General features: G+C 47.9%; 1 protein-coding gene across 2 annotated transcripts; it reads left to right on the forward strand.

Moving 5' to 3' along the window:
- The first annotated feature begins 1,778 nt into the window (after nt 1-1,778).
- On the forward strand, nt 1,779-18,730 carry wipi1 (WD repeat domain, phosphoinositide interacting 1). 2 transcript variants are annotated; one of them, XM_061223986.1, is made up of 13 exons: nt 1,779-2,153; nt 5,609-5,691; nt 8,518-8,687; nt 9,185-9,281; nt 9,816-9,913; nt 10,771-10,863; nt 11,160-11,230; nt 11,729-11,836; nt 13,365-13,529; nt 13,756-13,863; nt 14,583-14,719; nt 15,231-15,331; nt 18,102-18,730. In XM_061223986.1, the coding sequence occupies exons 1-13, from the start codon at nt 2,080-2,082 to the stop codon at nt 18,150-18,152; spliced, it is 1,356 nt and encodes a 451-aa protein (XP_061079970.1). In that variant the 5' UTR covers nt 1,779-2,079; the 3' UTR covers nt 18,153-18,730. The 2 variants fall into 2 exon arrangements, with proteins under 2 accessions (XP_061079970.1, XP_061079971.1); XM_061223987.1 differs by having other exon boundaries at nt 8,521-8,687.
- Nucleotides 18,731-20,062: the final 1,332 nt, after the last annotated feature.

Genomic DNA, 20,062 nt, shown 5'->3' on the forward strand with positions numbered 1-20,062 from the left:
TCTGTCAGACGGTACAGTGGGTAGCACTGCCGCCTCACAGCAAGGAGCTCCTGGGTTCAAATTTCCGTTGGCCGGGGCCTCTCTGCAGAGTTCTCCCCGTGTCTGCGTGGGTTTCCTCCGGGTACTCTGGTTTCCTCCCACAGTCCAAAGTCATGCAGGTTAGGCTGATTGGAGAGTCTAAATTGCCCATAGGTATGAGTGTGTGAGTGAATGGTGTGTGTGCCCTGCGATGGACTGGCGACCTGTCCAGGGTGTATTCCTGCCTTTCGCCCAATGTATGCTGGGATAGGCTCCAGCCCCCCTGCAACCCTGTTCAGGATAAGCGGGTTAGGATAATGGATGGATGGATGGATAATGTAATTGACACAACAACTGATATTGGTCCTCATATTAACAAATGCCATTATCAGACTCCAAAGGTAATCAAGAGTGTAGAACAGGGGTGGGCAATGAGGGTCGTATCTGTTTCTGGTTTTCATGTCAACCTCTGGCCTTAATTACTTCATTAGCTCTAACATTTATGCCATCTGATATTTTACCTACATTTCTTGATGAAGGCATTAATGCCAGTCAAAGACTGTTCTTGTGTCCCTGTATGATATGGTTTCACTGTGATCTAATCTGAGTGAACTAGTGTTGGTGTATACGGCCAATTAGCTCATTTCGCCAGAGTAATTGGTGGAAACAAAAACCTGCATACACACTTGCCCTCCAGGACTAGAATTGCCCACCCCTGGTACTTTCAGATACTGAAATGCTTCTTAATCCTGCACTAAGGAAGTGATTGAATACACCTGGCTAATCAGAAACAGCTGAGAAGCCAACTGTCCACTTCTGGCCCCTATGTACAAAAAGGGATGAAATTCCTACACGGATCACCCAATATGGATGTAAACACCCTCAAATTAAAGGTGCACTTTAACCTCATATTGATTGTTTCATTTCAAATCCAATGTGTGGAGGACAGAGTCAAAGAACAAAAACCGTAGCACTGTACAAATGTTTACAGACTGCACTGCATAAAATCGCTATGGATAAGAGGTTCTAAATGCCTAAATGTAAGCGAAATACTGAATTTGGCTCAACAATACCGAAAATAAGTTGGGTGGTAACCTATCCGAGAAACCGAGAATATATCAAAAATAAATAAATAAATAAACATAGAAATACAGTATCCACATGAAAAATACGCATAGGCCTATCTATATACGACCAGTCCATCCGTGTTGAGAAACAAACCAGTAGCGACTATTTCTAAACCGCTAGAGTACTGTGTATGCTAAATTGCAACATGCAAGTGTCGATAAAAAAAACTCTCCTTGTACGGAGGATCCTCACGACGGATAAGAAGTAACACGTCTACGGAAATGTACATGGTGTACGTCTGCACCGAATTAACCAAGCAAAATTAATTAGCCTGGGGAGCTTTCGCTGATATAAAGCAGAGTCTCCTCCTTGCCCTGTCACACCGTCGCTTCTCTCGGTAGGAGTCCGTTACAGCTAATGTAGTCACTGGAGTTATTATACATTACCACGTAGAATAACAACAATACGGCCTCGTGTCGAGACTGAAGTCAATCTCTGCCTATCAGATCCAGCCCCGCTGGAAGGGGCGGCGCACCTCTGCCTCTTGAACGCTCCAGTTGATCACACTCAGCCAATTCAACCGAAGTCTTGTGGGGCTGACCAATTGGATTTGCGCCGAACGATAGGCGTAGCCTTTCCACTCGGCCAATTGGAGTGTGGCGTCCAAGTGACGCAACCAGCTGTCAGCTGTTTGTGTTTTTGCTTTATTTTTTCACGTCTACCTCTTCAAGTTAGCTGTCCATCTTTTCTTAAAATACTGAATATAATAACTAGATATACGATTCTGGGTTCAATCAGGACACGGAAATACGTGCACTGTATTCGCATTTCTTCGAATTGGCTAATTAGCGACCCAGATAGCTAGCTAGGCTACATCTCATTTGTTACCGACTGGTGGACCTTCAGCTTTGAAAACGATCTCGCAGAGGAATCGAACCGACCCCAGGCCTCCAATCCAGGGCGGAGGGAGGGAAGGAGGTCGCTGGGATCGGGATGGAAACTAAAGAAGAGGCCGACGGTCCGGGCGCGCCGGGGCTATGCTGCGCCTCCTTCAACCAGGACACCACGTAAGCGCCTGATCGCTGCCCTGCTGACAAAGTGCGGTGGATCACCCGAGAATAGCATTATGTTGTTCACACTAGACCGGACTTGCATAACGAGCGCTTATCGGTTTCCAATCCCATATGCACACAAATAAGATATACGTATCCGTTAAATAATGGATTTCTTTTTTGTCCTGTAACTCGCCGTAATGCCATTTTGTCTCGAATTATGACAGAATGCATCATAGCAGACAGACACGTTTGGACTTCAGACCAGAACCAGTCAAATTCTCGTGACACTGTTGACCATTCAGATGAGTTGCATCATTCTTTACGAAGACAAAAGCTTGGTGAAATCGTGTATCCTCAAATTTTCCATAACGCACAACTGGCAACTAGTTTCACATTCTTTCCAAGACAAAAAGCAACGCCAGTGCATTTCAGGTTTTGGCGAAATGTTCGCCAAAACACCAGTTTTTCAGTCAGCATATTGTGCCGATTGCGCGCTTTATTCGGCGTAAAAACTCAACACAATAAGTAGTCTCACGACAGCTATTTTCACAGGGCTAAAGGTATGTATGGAAACAAGTAGACTATTGAAATATGTCTGAACTTGTTTGTCGACCAGTAAGGTCCTGGTGCACAACCTTCAAAGGTTGGTGTTGGATAATTTTTCTGATATAATTTCTTTGCCTAACTGACACCTTACCCAGAGCCAGTTTAGCAGCTGTTGGCTCTTTACTAAATAAATTCAGAATAAATAATCAAACAGCAGTGTCCATACTCGGGAATAAAATAAGAAAGTAAACACCACACCACAATGCGGATGCACAGTAACGCTATTTTAATAGCGATAGCTTTAATATTCAGCTTGAATGAATCTTCAATATAATTGACCAAATACGACTTTATGCGGTTGCCGTAAATTTACAAATTACTTTGATCTACGTATATTTACTGTGGACTGCAAAAACAGTCTGCTTCTATTAAAAATGCTGCATCTTCACCGAACTCAACTGCCGGCTGCACCTGATGAATGCGGTTTTACTGAATAAAGTAAGTAATCGGGCAGCGGCAGTTTTGTTCTGTTATGAAGTCAAGTACAAAATGCAAAGCGGCTATGCTGGTCCTACCCATTCCGAGAACGCATAGCCATTTCAAAAGCAAGATTAGTCTGTTTGGTTGGGGCTTTCCGGTTACAGGACTTTTCTACCGAAAAAGAGAAGGAGAGATGATAAAAATGCTCCAGGGTTCCGTTAATTTGGGGACTGTGTTAGGGCGTGTCTGTGGACGGGCGTTTGTCTTGAACCGGCCGGGCTGAAAAGCAAACGAGCTTTCAGCTATCAGCTTCCAGCAGCGCGTCGAAACCGTTCGCGGTGTTTTTGCGACTCTCTGCCGAGTTACGCTGGAAATTGTAATTCGTTTTTATTCGTAAGAGCTCATTCTCAGTGTGCCTTCCCTCCATAAACCTGTGATTACAGCATGCGTATTATTTGCGGAGTAAGAATAGTTCAGCCCTTTAAAATCGAGATTTTAACCCCTGTAGAGTATCCATTACTAGGCAACGTAACGTATCCATTAGAAGGCTGCTGAAATGAGATTTTCTGAATTCTTATGACAGGGTTATTTTCGGAGTTGTCTTCATCTACAGTTCCATTAACTTAAAAAGAAAAACCTTTAAAAAAAACACAAAAAAAAAAAACGGTTTCAGTTTTCTTTCTCAGTTTCAAAACCGAAGTCATCTTGACATAGGCTATGCAAATCGCTTCATGGCAGAATATGCAGTTAAAACTGGTTCTCCAGGTAGGCATGCCCCCCGAAGGTCTCATGCTGTCTGTGTTGGGGCAGACCTGCTCCTGGGAATCTTGCCAAATGGCAAAGACTGTAATGTGCCATATGGTCAATTGGCTGGTTGCTCTGTGGCTCATTGGGCAGTACTGGCTCCCGATTCGCCCGCTTGCCTGCAGCAGGTATGCACTGCAGTCCAGCACATGCACTGGCTGCATACTGTACATTCTGCCTTAACAAACAACACCGTAGGGGTGTTCAAAACCGCAGCGCAATTTTACTTATGAGACTTGGCTGGGGAGACGCCTTTGAATATTTGCTATTGGAATTACTTTGTGTATGTAAAGACTTTTGTTTTTATTTCCTTCCTGGGGTTCAGGACTCAATTGGGGGGGGGACTCCCTCAAAACCCCCAGTAATCCACACCCCTGCTGCAGAGAACATACCCTCCAAACGAAGAAGGCAGTCACAGCACTAGACACACCATTGCGATTGGGCATTTCCAACTAGGGAATAAAAAAATCGACAAAGATCACCATACAAATTTGGTCAAAATGTAACTTAATGCCCTGGCTAAGATTTGCAAAGCCGTAATGTGACACCACTTGATACTCAATTAGACTGTGGCAGTAATGCCCACAAAACCAGTCTAAGCCAATCTGATATCCACAGGGTGGTTCCTGCTCAGGAAATGACAATTGCGGGGGTGGGGCTGCGACCAGGGGCAGTTGAAAATGCCACACCAACCTAGAAACATGGTTTTATGACAATATGTTTTTACCAAAATTAATGAAAATCAATAATCAGTAATAATTACATATGGAATGACATAGGCACCGGAGAGCCCAGACAATAGCCAACGAAAATACAGCAAAATATAGCACCCACTCACAAATAATATATATCTTAAAAAGCCTAATTTTCTTCCTCGATAATCAGTGCCAGTCTTTACGGTGTCCCTAACAAACCTGAGTTCAAACCAGACTCATAGTCTCTAGACCACACTCCTAGCCTCGAGACCAGACTCATAGCCTCCAGACCAGACTCCTAGCCTCCAGGTCAGACTCATAGCCCACAGGTCAGACTCATAGCCTCTAGACCACACTCCTAGCCTTGAGACCAGACTCATAGCCTCCAGACCAGACTCATAGCCCCCAGGTCAGACTCATAGCCTCCAGACCAGACTCATAGCCTCCAGACCAGACTCATAGCCTCCAGACCAGACTCATAGCCTCCAGACCAGACTCATAGCCCCCAGGTCAGACTCATAGCCCACAGGTCAGACTCATAGCCTCCAGGTCAGACTCATAGCCCACAGGTCAGACTCATAGCCTCTAGACCACACTCCTAGCCTTGAGACCAGACTCATAGCCTCCAGACCAGACTCATAGCCCCCAGGTCAGACTCATAGCCTCCAGACCAGACTCATAGCCTCCAGACCAGACTCATAGCCCACAGGTCAGACTCATAGCCTCCAGACCAGACTCATAGCCCCCAGGTCAGACTCATAGCCCACAGGTCAGACTCATAGCCCCCAGACCAGACTCATAGCCTCCAGGTCAGACTCATAGCCCACAGGTCAGACTCATAGCCCACAGGTCAGACTCATAGCCTCCAGACCAGACTCATAGCCCCCAGGTCAGACTCAGAGCCCACAGGTCAGACTCACTGACTCCCTTCCCTCCTGTCAGGTCTCTGGCCGTGGGGAATAAGACTGGATACCGGCTCTTCTCCGTCACCTCGGTGGATAAGCTTGACTGCGTCTACGAAAGCGGTGAGATCCCTGCACTCTGACCTTTGCCCTTTGCCCTTAGACATTGTACACCTTTCCGGCGTTATTTTAGGCCCTGATATCCATAAGAAGATGGTTGTGTGGCTGTAAGTACCAAAGACCATCTCTATCCAGTTTTGCATGTCCATTCTCCTGAGCCACGCATGAGCTTTACCAAGAACAGGCTGTTTTAGCGACTTAGTGTCTTCAAGGCTCACTTGATATCAATGAACCTCTGTTCTGATTGGCTGGCTAGCTCTAACGAGCTACGCGCCATTTTTGCAGAGCGCTTTGATTTGTTCGGTTCTGATGGCCCGTGGCTGTATGTTGTGCTCAGTTGGTGGGAGGTGAGGTCACGTTGGTCAAAAGCATCAACTAAATAACATTGTTGTTGTTATTATTATTATTATTATTATTATTATTATGCTATAGCCTGGCGAGGGTCTGACAGACAACATCGTATCTTGTCCAGACGGAAAAACAGACACGAGAGTGTATAGTAGCTTTACCGTCCAAAGTTGTGTCCTGACTCATTGGGCCCAGCTTGCTGACCAAGTCCACAGAATCTGAGTCGCGTTGCTCCAGACCTTCGATCGCTGGCTCTGTCTTTGAGGGATGTGCCGCCTGACGTTCTTCTCGCGGCGTGTGACGAGAAACCCACTCCGCAAATGGTCTCTGTCAGTCACCACTCAGAGTCCCTGTCAGTCACCACTCAAGAGTCCCTGTCAGTCACCACTCAGAGTCCCTGTCAGTCACCACTCAGAGTCCCTGTCAGTCACCACTCAGAGTCCCTGTCGGTCACCACTCAGAGTCCCTGTCAGTCACCACTCAGAGTCCCTGTCAGTCACCACTCAGAGTCCCTGTCGGTCACCACTCAGAGTCCCTGTCGGTCACCACTCAGAGTCCCTGTCGGTCACCACTCAGAGTCCCTGTCGGTCACCACTCAGAGTCCCTGTCGGTCACCACTCAGAGTCCCTGTCGGTCACCACTCAGAGTCCCTGTCAGTCACCACTCAGAGTCCCTGTCAGTCACCACTCAGAGTCCCTGTCAGTCAGCACACAGAGTCTGTATCGGGGTGTGCAGGATGTGCGAGGATGAGTGTCAAGGGATGGAATGCGTCGTGTGTGTGATCTGTAGACCGCGTGCCTGGTCTCTTCATTACGTTTATGGCCCGTGTAAAGTGCGTGTTTTATGTGTATAGTAAATACGGAATGTGTCGAGTGTGTGTATGGAACGTGCTGGTCCCTGTTGACCTGTTTAGCGAATGCGCGATCTGTTCCTCAGATCACGGTCCTGGAGGGCCGAGAACTGCTGGTTCTCCACCCTCCCTTTACCTGGGAGTCAGGTGTGTTCACCCTCCCTTTACCTGGGAGTCAGGTGTTCCACCCTCCCTTTACCTGGGAGTCAGGTGTGAACACCCTCCTTTTACCTGGGAGTCAGGTGTGTTCAGCCTCCCTTTACCTGGGAGTCAGGAGTTCCACCCTCCCTTTACCTGGGAGTCAGGTGTGTTCACCCTCCCTTTACCCGGGAGTCAGGTGTGTTCACCCTCCCTTTACCCGGGAGTCAGGTGTGTTCACCCTCCCTTTACCCGAGAGTCAGGTGTGTTCACCCTCCCTTTACCTGGGAGTCAGGTGTGTTCACCCTCCCTTTACCTGGGAGTCAGGTGTGTTCACCCTCCCTTTACCTGGGAGTCAGGTGTGTTCCACCCTCCCTTTACCTGGGAGTCAGGTGTGTTCCACCCTCCCTTTACCTGGGAGTCAGGTGTGTTCCACCCTCCCTTTACCTGGGAGTCAGGTGTGTTCACCCTCCCTTTACCTGGGAGTCAGGTGTGTTCACCCTCCCTTTACCTGGGAGTCAGGTGTGAAGACAGTCTGGCCAATCAGCAGCACTAATTGTTCAGACTACCTGCATACTCTCGGCCCTCCATCGCACGTGATTGGGCACTGCTGGTCTGCGTGTGACAGGGGTCTCCAACCCTGGCCCTGGAGAGCAACAGGGTCTGCTGGTTTTTGTTTTCACCTTAAAAATCAGCGCCCAGTTGAGACCCAAGTAACCAGGTGAGGTGAGTTAACTGTGTGATTAAGTTTCATTGATTAATTAAGTGCAGAGTAACAATGAAAACCAGCGCACCCTGTAGCTCTTCAGCACCAGGGTTGGAGACCCCTGGTTTGAATGGAGCATCATGTTCTATGTTGCCCAGATTATATACGACAGGGGTAGGCAACCCTGGTCCTGGAGTGCCAGTGACATTTCTGGATTTTGCTCCATATGAGCTCGAGTCTGATCGATGAGTGTTGTGAATCTGCCCCCAGCACATGGTCCTCCTCAGCAGACACCCCTGATGTGCGGTCTGTGTATGGAGGGTGTGTAGTGTGTAGCCTACATGGGGGCGACATGGCTCAGGCAGTAAGAGCTGTCGTCTGGCAGTCGGAGGGTTGCCGGCTCGATCCCCCGCCTGGGCTGTGTCGAAGTGTCCCTGAGCAAGACACCTAACCCCCAAACGCTTCTGACGAGCTGGTCGGCGCCTTGCATGGCAGCCAATCGCCGTTGGTGTGTGAGTGTGTGTATGAATGGGTGAATGAGAAGCATCAATTGTACAGTGCTTTGGATAAAGGCGCTATATAAATTCCAACCATTTACCATTTAGCCTGTAGTGAGCACTCTCTCTCTCCAGCAGACACGCTTGATGTGCGGTCTGTGTATGGAGGGTGTGTAGTGTGCAGTGCGCAGTGTGTAGTGTGCAGTGCGCAGTGTGTAGTGCGCAGTGCGCAGTGCGTAGTTTGCAGTGTGCAGTGTGTAGCCTATAGTGAGCAATCTCTCTCTCTCCAGCAGACACCCCTGATGTTTACATTGTGGAGCGGCTCTTCTCCAGCAGCTTGGTCGTTGTGGTGAGCCAGGCCACGCCCCGCCGGATGAACGTCTACCACTTCAAGAAGGGAACAGAGATCTGCAACTACAGCTACTCCAACAACATCCTGTCCGTCCGCCTCAACCGGCAGGTAAGGGGCGCTCTGATGCGGCAGCGTTTCAGTACGCCTCGCTCTCCTCACACAGCTACTCGCTGAGATCTGCAACACATTTTTTTTTTTTTTTTTTTTATTCCAGCCAAAGGTCAAGTCTTCATCCAAATAACCACAGGTGTGGGCCAAGGAGGGCTGTGTCTGTTTCTGGATTTCACGTCAACTTTTTAAATCAGCTTCCATTATTTTACATGCTAGCCACACAGGACTGTGAAATGTTGCTCTTGTGGTTCAATGTGGTTCAAACTGTTTTGCAGTGGTCTGACCGATGACTTAACCAAAATTGACCTCCGCAGATGAATACCCAGCTGAGTTTGAGTAGAAATATAACCTGCCTACACACTGGCCCTCCAGGACTCGAGTTTTCCCAGCCCAACCTTAGAATCTTATGATAGACCTGATGCAGCACCAGGGTGCGGTACCAGGCTTCCGCTGATTGGATGAGACCGGTGTGATGTCATTTTTCCCCCCCACAGAGGCTGGTGGTGTGTCTGGAGGAGTCCATTTACATCCACAACATCAAGGACATGAAACTCCTCAAGACTCTACTGAGTACGCCGCCCAACCCCTCAGGTACACTGCAGCCTAGCGCACCGCCCAACCCCTCCGGTCCCCGCCCAACCCCTCCGGCCCCCGCCCAACCCCTCAGCTACACTGCGCTGCCCCCTGCTGGATATCTGCAGCCGGTTTCTGAAAGGAATAAAACACAGTGTTTGCCTAAGATAAATTTAAAAAAAGTTAGTCTAGCTTGTACTAGGCGAATGTTCTTCATATGTCCAAACAAACATTGTCTACTATGTAATTATTCAAAATAGTTTTTTTGATAACATACAGCATATGCATTGTGTGTCATACACAAACCAAAGCTTGTATTTGTGCAAGCATGTGCATAATTGAGTTTGAGTGTTTGTCTAGACACATCAGTGTTTTGTGCATCACTGGATGAATACGTACAAGTGTGTGCCTTGTTCGGGTGTATATTAGTGGGTAAGTGCGCATGAATGAGCATCAGCATTAGTGAATGTGTGAGTGTGTAAGTGAGTGAGTGTGAGAGTTTCAGTGTGTCCCTGCACTGTGAGTAAGAGTTGTGCCATCTCTCTCCTGCAGGTCTTTGTGCTCTCTCCATTAATCATTCTAACTCCTACCTGGCGTATCCTGGCAGTGCCACCATCGGGGAGATCATTGTCTACGACGCCAACAACCTGGTGAGTTTAACTCACCGCTCAAAACTGGGAGTGAGGAGCCAACCTCACTCTAATGTCCCCTGCCACCTACTGGGCAAAACCAGTTCCAATTGCTTCACCCCCAATAATTACACAAGTAGCAGTGTACTTACCTAGGACATACTCGGTAATTAACGGGCTGTAAGATAAAGCGTTGCCGGTGTGTTTTGTGTCTGAGGTGTGTTCTCTGTGTGAGCGCTGGTTTGCGTGTGTGAGGCGTGTTCTCTGTGTGAGTGCTGGTTTGCGTGTGTGAGGCGTGTTCTCTGTGTGAGTGCTGGTTTGCGTGTGTGAGGCGTGTTCTCTGTGTGAGTGCTGGTTTGCGTGTGTGAGGCGTGTTCTCTGTGTGAGTGCTGGTTTGCGTGTGTGAGGCGTGTTCTCTGTGTGAGTGCTGGTTTGCGTGTGTGAGGCGTGTTCTCTGTGTGAGTGCTGGTTTGCGTGTGTGAGGCGTGTTCTCTGTGTGAGTGCTGGTTTGCGTGTGTGAGGCGTGTTCTCTGTGTGAGTGCTGGTTTGCGTGTGTGAGGCGTGTTCTCTGTGTGAGTGCTGGTTTGCGTGTGTGAGGCGTGTTCTCTGTGTGAGTGCTGGTTTGCGTGTGTGAGGCGTGTTCTCTGTGTGAATGCTGGTTTGCGTGTGTGAGGCGTGTTCTCTGTGTGAGTGCTGGTTTGCGTGTGTGAGGTGTGTTCTCTGTGTGAGTGCTGGTTTGCGTGTGTGAGGTGTGTTCTCTGTGTGAGTGCTGGTTTGCGTGTGTGAGGCGTGTTCTCCGTGTGAGCGCTGGTTTGCGTGTGTGAGGCGTGTTCTCCGTGTGAACGCTAGTTCGCGTGTTGTGTGTCCGCTCCACACAGAACACTGTGACCATGATTCCGGCCCACGACAGCCCCCTGGCGGCCATCACCTTCAACGCTGCAGGGACCAGACTGGCCAGCGCCTCAGAGAGGGTAAATATCCACCCCTTCTCCCTGCCCCCGCCCCCCTGCCTGTAGCCTAGGGGCTGAGGGGCATGACTGGGACCCGGAAGGTTGGTGGTTCAGGCCCCGGTGTAGCCACAATAAGATCTGCACAGCTGTTGGGACCTTGAGCAAGGCCCTTAACCCCCTCATTGCTTATGGGGGGCTTGTCCCCTGCTTAGTCTCATCATCTATATGTCACTTTGGATAAACGCGTCAGCTGAATAACTAATTATTTATGATGTAGTATTTACCTCGTTTGATGACGTTTGATTGGCCGTCCACAGGGCACTGTCATCAGAGTGTTCAGCGTCCCCGAGGGACACCGGCTGCTGGAGTTCCGCAGAGGGATGAAGAGGTCAGAGGTCACACACACCCACACACTGACACTCTCACACTGACACTCTCACACTCTCACACTCTCACACTCTCACACTCTCACACTCTCACACTCTCACACTCACACATACATACATACACACACACACTCACACACACTCTCTCTCTCTCTCTCTCACACACACACACACACACTCTCTCACACACGCACATACACACTCTCACACACACGCACGCACACACACAACATACACACATATACATACACACACACTCACACACACACACACACACACACACTCACTCTCTCTCTCTCACACACACACACACACACACACACACAATCTCACACACACGCACATGTGCACACACACACACACACAGACACATACATACATATACACACACTCACACTCATACACACATACTCACACTCACACACACACACACACACACACACCGCTGTTAACACTTTGACTTCTGACCTTTGACCTGTGTGACCTGTGTGTGTCTGCAGGTACGTCAATATCAGCTCCCTCTCCTTCAGTCCGGATAACCAGTTCCTCTGTGCCTCCAGCAACACGGAGACTGTGCACATCTTCAAACTGGAGCACCCCACACCCAGGTACACGCAACATACCTCATTCATGAGTCAGCTAATGAGCTAATTTTCATCTGTAGTCCCTGGGCAGGTTGTTACAAATGAGTGGCCTAATGCAAGCAGTACAAAATAAAATAAAATACGTAACAAAAGTAACATATACTGTATATAAAAACAATGAAAGTATGTAGAGGCGGTGCCAGAGATGAGGTAGTCTGATTATTCATGATTGCAATTTTGGTTTGCTTCAATCCTTAAGTATTTGGACAGCGGTGCAATGTCTGTTCTTCTGGCTCTGTATTCCTGCACGTTGGATTTTAAATGACAGTGAATACGAGGTTGAAGTGCAGACTATCACCTTTAATTTGATTTACATCCATGACCCATGTCGGAATTACATAGTTTTTATACTGCCCCCCCCATTTTAAGGGACCAAAAGTAATTGGACAGTTGGCTTCTCAGCTGTATCTGATTAGTCAGGTGTTTATAATCGTGCAGGAATAAGAAAGCTTTCAGTATCTAGTATCTCGATTCAAGGCTTTTGATTAACTTTCAAGTCTGTTATTGGCGTAATGTAAATCTAGTCCTCATGCTGACAAAACGCCGCTCACAGACTCTTTCAAAGGAAACCAAAAGCCAAGAATCAAGACTAGAGGCGGAAGGCTCTTCTTATACTTATACGCTACGAAAGCATGAATACACCTGAATAATCAGAAACAGCGGAGAAGCCAACTGTCCAATTACTTTTGGTCCCGTAAAATGGGAGAGACCGTAGCTGTGTTTGAATCCGCATACTAGCATAGTACTCGCACTACATTTCAATGAAAATCTGCCTGAAATTTAGCACGTGTAGAACGCCAGTATGCGTTGTCGAACACAGCCTGTGTGTTAAAGGGTAAGTAATTCCTACACGGATCACCTGATATGGCTGTAAATACCCACCCTTCCCACCCCAGGTACAGGCACAATGCACACAGACACACTCTCACATCACCTGCACTCACCGCAGCAGGTACACACTCCGTGCTCACACACCTGTGCGCTCACACACCTGCACACACTCACACACCTGCGCGCTCACACACTCCGTGCTCACACACTCCGTGCTCACACACTCCGTGCTCACACACCTGCACACTCACACACCTGCACACACTCACACACCTGCGCGCTCACACACTCCGTGCTCACACACTCTGTGCTCACACACTCCGTGCTCACACACTCCGTGCTCACACACTCTGTGCTCACACACTCCGTGCTCACACACCTGCACACTCACACACCTGCACACACTCACACACCTGCGCGCTCACACACCTGCACACACTCACACACCTGCGCGCTCACACACCTGCGCGCTCTCACACCTGCGCACACTCACACACCTGCGCGCTCACACACTCCGTGCTCACACACTCCGTGCTCACATACCTGCACACTCACACACCTGCACACACTCACACACCTGCACGCTCACACACCTGCGCGCTCACACACCTGCGCGCTCACACACTCCGTGCTCACACACCTGTGCGTCTCCCGTGGGCAGTGGCGAGGAGTCCTCCCCCACCTGGTCGGCGTACGTGGGGAAGGTGTTCTCCGCCGCCAGCAGCTACCTCCCGGCGCAGGTGTCCGACATGATGAACCAGGACCGCGCCTTCGCCACGGTGCGGCTCGACGTCTACGGGCAGAGGAACGTCTGCGCGCTGGCCACGTGAGTCTCCCCGAACGCCTCGAGTCTCTCTGCATCTCCCCAAGCCTCCCCGGACCCCCCTCAAACCCCACTGAGTCTCCCCAAACCCCCCCCCCAGTCTCCCCTAACCCCCAGAACCCCCCACGGACCCCCCGATCTCCCCCAACCCGGCCCAAATGCGTCCTGTCCTGTCCGCTCCTGCGCTCTGCAGTACCAGCAGTGACCTGAAGGGGGCCCTCTCTTTCAGGATCCAGAAGCTGCCCCGTCTCCTGGTGACGTCCTCCGACGGGCAGCTCTGCATCTACAACCTGGACCCCCACGAGGGCGGGGAGTGTGTGCTCGCCAAAAAGCACAGGTATGGTGTGTGTGTGTGTGTGTGTCTGCCTGTCTGTCTGTCTGTCTGTCTGTGTGTGTGTGTCTGTGTGTGTGTGTGTGTGTGTGTGTGTCTGTCTGTTTGTGTGTGTGTGTGTGTGTCTGTGTGTGTGTGTGTGTGTGCATGTCTGTCTGTCTGTGTGTGTGTGTGTGTGTCTGTGTGCATGTCTGTCTGTCTGTCTGCGTGTGTGTGTGTGTGTGTGTGTGTGTGTGTGTGTGCGCGTGTCTGTCTGTTTGTGTGTGTGTGTGTGTGTGTCTGTGCATGTCTGTCTGGCTGTCTGTGTCTGTATGTGTGTGTGTGTCTGTGTGCATGGTGTATGTCTGTGTGTGTGTGCGTGTGTGTCTGTCTGTCCGTGTGGGTATTGTGTGTATGTGTCTGTGTGTGTATGTGTGTGTATAGTCTGTATGTGTGTGTGTGTGTGTGTGTGTGTGTGTGTTTCTACCAGTAGAACATATGGAATCTGAATGTGAGTGGATTTCTGGGTGTGTGTGTGTGTGTGTGTGTGTGAATATGACATATTATTTTTAAGGCCAAGTTTTTTTTTTTTTGCAATGCAAAATAAGTCATGCAAATAAATTAAAAAACTGAAGTACATTACAATATGTTTGCAAGCATCTCAGCAGTAACTCAGATGTAACTTTTGGAAACGCTCCGGCTGACCTCTGACCTCTGACCTCTGACCTCTGGGCCCTGTCCCGCAGGCTGCTGGGCTCGGACTCGGAGAGCGGCGGGTCAGAGGAGACAGAACCACAGACCGGACCTCCGGCCCAAAGCCTCCCGACGTACGCAGCCACCGTTGCCACCTCCAGTGCCACGCCCTCCCCCGCCACTCTCACAGGTACGCCTCGCCCATATACACCTGTATCCCCCGCCCATATACACCTGTATGCCTCGCCCCATATACACCTTTATGCCTTGCCTATATCCACCTGTATCCCCCGCCCCATATCCACCTGTACACCTCGCCCATATCCACCTGTACGCCTCGCCCATATCCACCTGTACGCCCCGCCCCATATACACCTGTACGCCCCGCCCATATACACCTGTACGCCCCACACATATACACCTGTACGCCCCACACATATACACCTGTACGCCCCGCCCATATCCACCTGTACACCTCGCCCATATCCACCTGTACGCCCCACACATATACACCTGTACGCCTCGCCCCATATCCACCTGTACGCCCCACACATATACACCTGTACGCCCCACACATATACACCTGTACGCCCCACACATATCCACCTGTACGCCTCGCCCCATATCCACCTGTACGCCTCGCCCGTATCCACCTGTATGCGTGCATCACGCGCGTGCGGTTCTCCTCCCCTCACCTGCAGGGTACTCGGAGGACGGCGGGGCGAGGAAGGGCGAGATCATCCCCGAGCACGAGTTCGCCGCAGGACCCGTGTGTCTGGATGACGAGAATGAGTTTCCTCCTGTGAGCATTGAGCATAAATAACCCTGCGTGCGCGCCAACAGCCAGTCAAACAAACAGCCGGCCGGCCAGTCAGTCAGTCAAACAGCTGACCAGCCGGCCAGCCAGACAGTAAAACAAACAGCCGGTCAACTTAAATCAGCCGGTTTGGATGCCAGTCAACCATCCAACCGGTCATCCAGGCAAAAAGCAGGCATCTATAAACAATTTGGTCAGTCAGTCAGTCAGTCAGTCAGTCAGTCAGTCAGTCAGTCAGTCAGTCAGCCAACCGGCCAGAGATGATCCTGTACAGTGCCTGAATGCACAGCCACTTTAAAATAAAAAAAAGAAATTTAGAAACTCCGTGCCCAAACGAGAAAAGCACATTTGAATTCTTACGGGAAATTCCCTCTACCCCCATAGAGCTACATACCGGTTTATAACCTCAGGGTTTCAACAGACAACATCAAATATGGCCGATCCAGTTATTCAAAGTTTATATTCAAATATGTAAGATGGAAACTTCACAGTCAACTCTTTCTTATAGAAACAAACACTCAATGTCAGTGCAATATCTGGTCCACAAACATTTCTCCAAAAGTGCAAAAGCGTATATGCCTTGCCAAAAATGTTCCCATCGCTCAAAAAGTGGTCTCTATAATGCCAAGACCCTATTTTATCCCCATCTATACAAATTCATTTCAACCATGGATATACACTCAATGAGCACTTTATTGGGTATTCATTAGACTGAGAGGTTTGACGTGTTGTGTGTTCAGAGATGCTCTTCTGCTTACCACTGTTGTAATGTGGGGTTATTTGCATTACTGTCACCTTCCTGTCAGCTACGACCAGTCTGGCCCTTCTCCTTTGACGTCTCTCATTAACAATGCATGTCTGCCCACAAAACTGCTGCTCACTGGATAGTATTTGTTTTTCGCACCATTCTCTGCAAACTGTAGAGATTGTTGTGCGTGGAAAATCCCAGGAGATCAGCAATTTCTGAGGTACTCAATCGACCCTGTCTGGCACCAACAATCATTCCACGGTCAAAGTAGCTCACATTTCTGGCATTTGGTCTGAAAAACAGCTGAATCTCTTGACCATGTCTGCATGCTTTTATGCATTTAGTTGCTGCCACGTGATTGGCTGATTAAATATTTGCATTAACAAGCTGATGTACAGGTCTACCTAATAAACCGATCACTGAGTGTATACCTAATCTAGCATACAACATAATATACCATTATATTATAGACCCCTAGACTCTTCTTCCACACCGAGTGAGATAAAGACACTGGGGATTGAGCCCCTACAGAAATAGGACTGCTGTCACATGACAGGAAAAGGAAATGTGTACGCCTCTGGGTTTGCGTGGCTTCTCTTTAAGACATGGCCGCAGAGCTCGACCAGCTTCCTCAGTAAGACCGTCAGACCGTCGAGTTTTAACCCTTTTACGCCGCATCGCAAACACCCGACACGCCTGCGTCTGTGTGATTAGAATGTTCTTAACCGAACACTCTAATGCTGATGTCACAGTCACCACTGGTAACTGAAAGCAGCAGAGTTCTAGAAGACTGGGGAAGAAAAGAGAGAAAAAAAACATTCCAAAAAGCCTACCCTTCAAAGGGTTAAAAAAAATGAACACAGCCACGCGACCTTTAAAGGTCATTCTCTGTCACTGTGTCATTGGCTGCTTTCCAAACCGATGCATATATACATCTCTGTGTGTATACATTGATGTTCCCTTTCCTTTGGCAAAGGTTTCACAATACACTTCAAACTCCTATGTGGACACGGTGCTATACACACTAGCATATCATAAACTGTACTACGTTTCTTTAACAACGTTCATTCCTGCGCATTCACCACGAACTGCCATTAAAGGCAATGCAACGCCATGCTTATTTTACTCGTGTTTGTGCAAGGATCGACTTAAAGCCGATTTGACCCTGTTCATATTGTCCCACGTATGTTTGGGGGGACCAATGAGAGACATTTTCCCTTTTTAAAATGAAGGAAAAACATATTAAAGAGTGTTAAAAACCATATGCTGTGTTTACAGTTTGACCATTTAGATTTTTAGATATATGGAAAAAACTTTTAAAAAACTTAAGAAAAAAACAAACAAAAAAAAAACTCAATACTGCATGGGTGACTGCAGTTCAGCTTGTCTCCTCCATTCACACATTGGCTAAATACTCTCTTCGGGCACGAGAGGGAGCTGTTGAGTTTCAAAGTGAATCCCTACTTCTCCCGTCCCGAGGGTGTAAAACTAATTAATCACAGGCAGTGTAGTACCCGGAAAATCCCCGGGTAGAGCTGTCAGGGATAACTCAATTAATGAATTAATTAACAGTACTTTTGTCTCTGCAGAAATACGGGTCAAACGGACGTGTTTAAATTGTTGATCAACAGCCAAATAAAGACCCTATTGCATGAAATAAACACTGCACAGAAAGTGTTTTTGAAATAAATGCCACACCAATTACATGGGATCTCTGTCAAATCTTCCCAAATAAGTTCGTCAAATAAAGGCGTACCGATTAGTTTTCACTTCCAAATTCTTATGACTCCCAACAAAACAGGTTAGACTAAGTTTGCAAAATGCCTCCTTCAGGGCTTTTAGGCAACCGGTGTTAGTCCAACAAACAGACTAAATTAATTTACGCGGCTGAGAAAACGCCGTCTTGCCTGTTAAGTGCTGTGTCTTTGGGAATGCTCTCGGTCTGTCCCGTAACACTGTGTGTTGTGGCGGCGGGAGCGGTTAAAGCTGTGTTCTGGCTTTTGGTAGATAAGTTGGTGCCGCGACGGGACGGGGAGTGGCAAAGGCCGGCGCGCGTGAGGGAGTGAGGTGGAGACAGTTGCGGACAGGTGGACGCCCTCGCGCGGGGCGGGAGCCACGCCCAGTGGACAAGAAGATGGGCTATGCATGAGCCGCGAGGGACACGTACACAATTCAGGGTGCTAACTATCGTTTAACGGAAACATTTTTAAAAATAACGGACGAAAATGAGTTTTCATCAAAAAGTCAGGATTGGGTCTGCTTAGCTCAACTCCTTAGAAGTGTGTTATACAAGTTAGGTGCATGACTGAAGTTTAACATAGCCACGTTTTAACATATACTTGACCAATATCTTCTTAAAAGAAATATTGTTTTTATTATCATTATGGTATCGAAACCTTGGAATAAGGAATTTAACTATTTTTATGTTTTTTTTTTTTTTTTGTTTTTTTTTTTAGTAATCATGATTTTGGATACATGCCTATTGTATGTGTATTCCTCTTGTATACCAAGTTGGTAAATGGTTTTGTATGTGCCTATAATATCATTTGTAACCATGCAAAATATTTTGCAAAGTTGCACAAAACCCAAAAAAGAAATAAATAGACATTACAGTGGAAATAAAAGAATGAAACAAACGGCTTGCCTTGGCGTATTCTGTGGTGGGTTCGGACATGAAGCTTGGTGAGAGCAGTTAAGCATGCGTGTATTGATATTATTATTATTTAGTATTGCAGGAGAGGCCAGGGGGGTGTTTCACAAAGCAGGATTACTGAGTTAGCTGGATAACCGCACTGAGTTAAACCCACAAAGCAGGATTACTGAGTTAGCTGGATAACCGCAGTGAGTAAAACCCTCAAAGCAGGATTACTGAGTTAGCTGGATAACCGCAGTGAGTAAAACCCTCAAAGCAGGATTACTGAGTTAGCTGGATAACTGCACTGAGTAAAACCCACAAAGCAGGATTACAGAGTTAGCTGGATAACTGCACTGAGTAAAACCCACAAAGCAGGATGACTAAGCTAGCTGGATAACTGCACTGAGTAAAACCCACAAAGCAGGATGACTAAGATAGCTGGATAACTGCACTGAGTAAAAGCCATAAAGCAGGATTACAGAGTTAGCTGGATAACTGCACTGAGTAAAACCCACAAAGCAGGATGACTAAGCTAGCTGGATAACTGCACTGAGTAAAACCCACAAAGCAGGATGACTAAGATAGCTGGATAACTGCACTGAGTAAAAGCCATAAAGCAGGATTACTGAGTTAGCTGGATAACTGCACTGAGTAAAACCCATAAAGCAGGATTACTGAGTTAGCTGGATAACCGCAGTGAGTAAAACCCACAAAGCAGGATTACTAAGGTAGCTGGATAACTGCACTGAGTAAAACCCAGAAAGCAGGATTACTAAGGTAGCTGGATAACTGCACTGAATAAAACCCACAAAGCAGGATTACTAAAGTAGCTGGGTAACTGCACTGAGTAAAACCCACAAAGCAGGATTACTAAGGTAGCTGGGTAACTGCACTGAGTAAAACCCACAAAGCAGGATTACTAAGGTAGCTGGGTAACTGCACTGAGTAAACCCCACAAAGCAGGATTACTAAAGTAGCTGGATAACTGCACTGAGTAAAACCCACAAAGCAGGATTACTAAGGTAGCTGGGTAACTGCTCTAGATTTGGGAGGGTTCCGGGTTTTACTCAGTGCAGTTTGTTCCTTTTTGCCCTTCTGTTACTCTGTAAAGCGTCTTTGTGACAGTCTTCTGTAAAAGGTGCTATACAAATACAATTTAAGCACCACAAGTGAAAAGGGCATTTTGGGAGGATAGATCTATTTTGATAATAGATAATTGGTAATAGATAATTGGATAATAGATCATTGGTTTCTGGCATATACATACGTTGTTTCAATTGATCAGTAAAACAAAATTTTTTTTACAAACCCCCTGCAATTCCCCAGCTATCAT

Source organism: Conger conger, chromosome 16, assembly GCF_963514075.1.
Source record: "Conger conger chromosome 16, fConCon1.1, whole genome shotgun sequence".
Classification (NCBI taxonomy): Eukaryota; Metazoa; Chordata; class Actinopteri; order Anguilliformes; family Congridae; genus Conger; species Conger conger.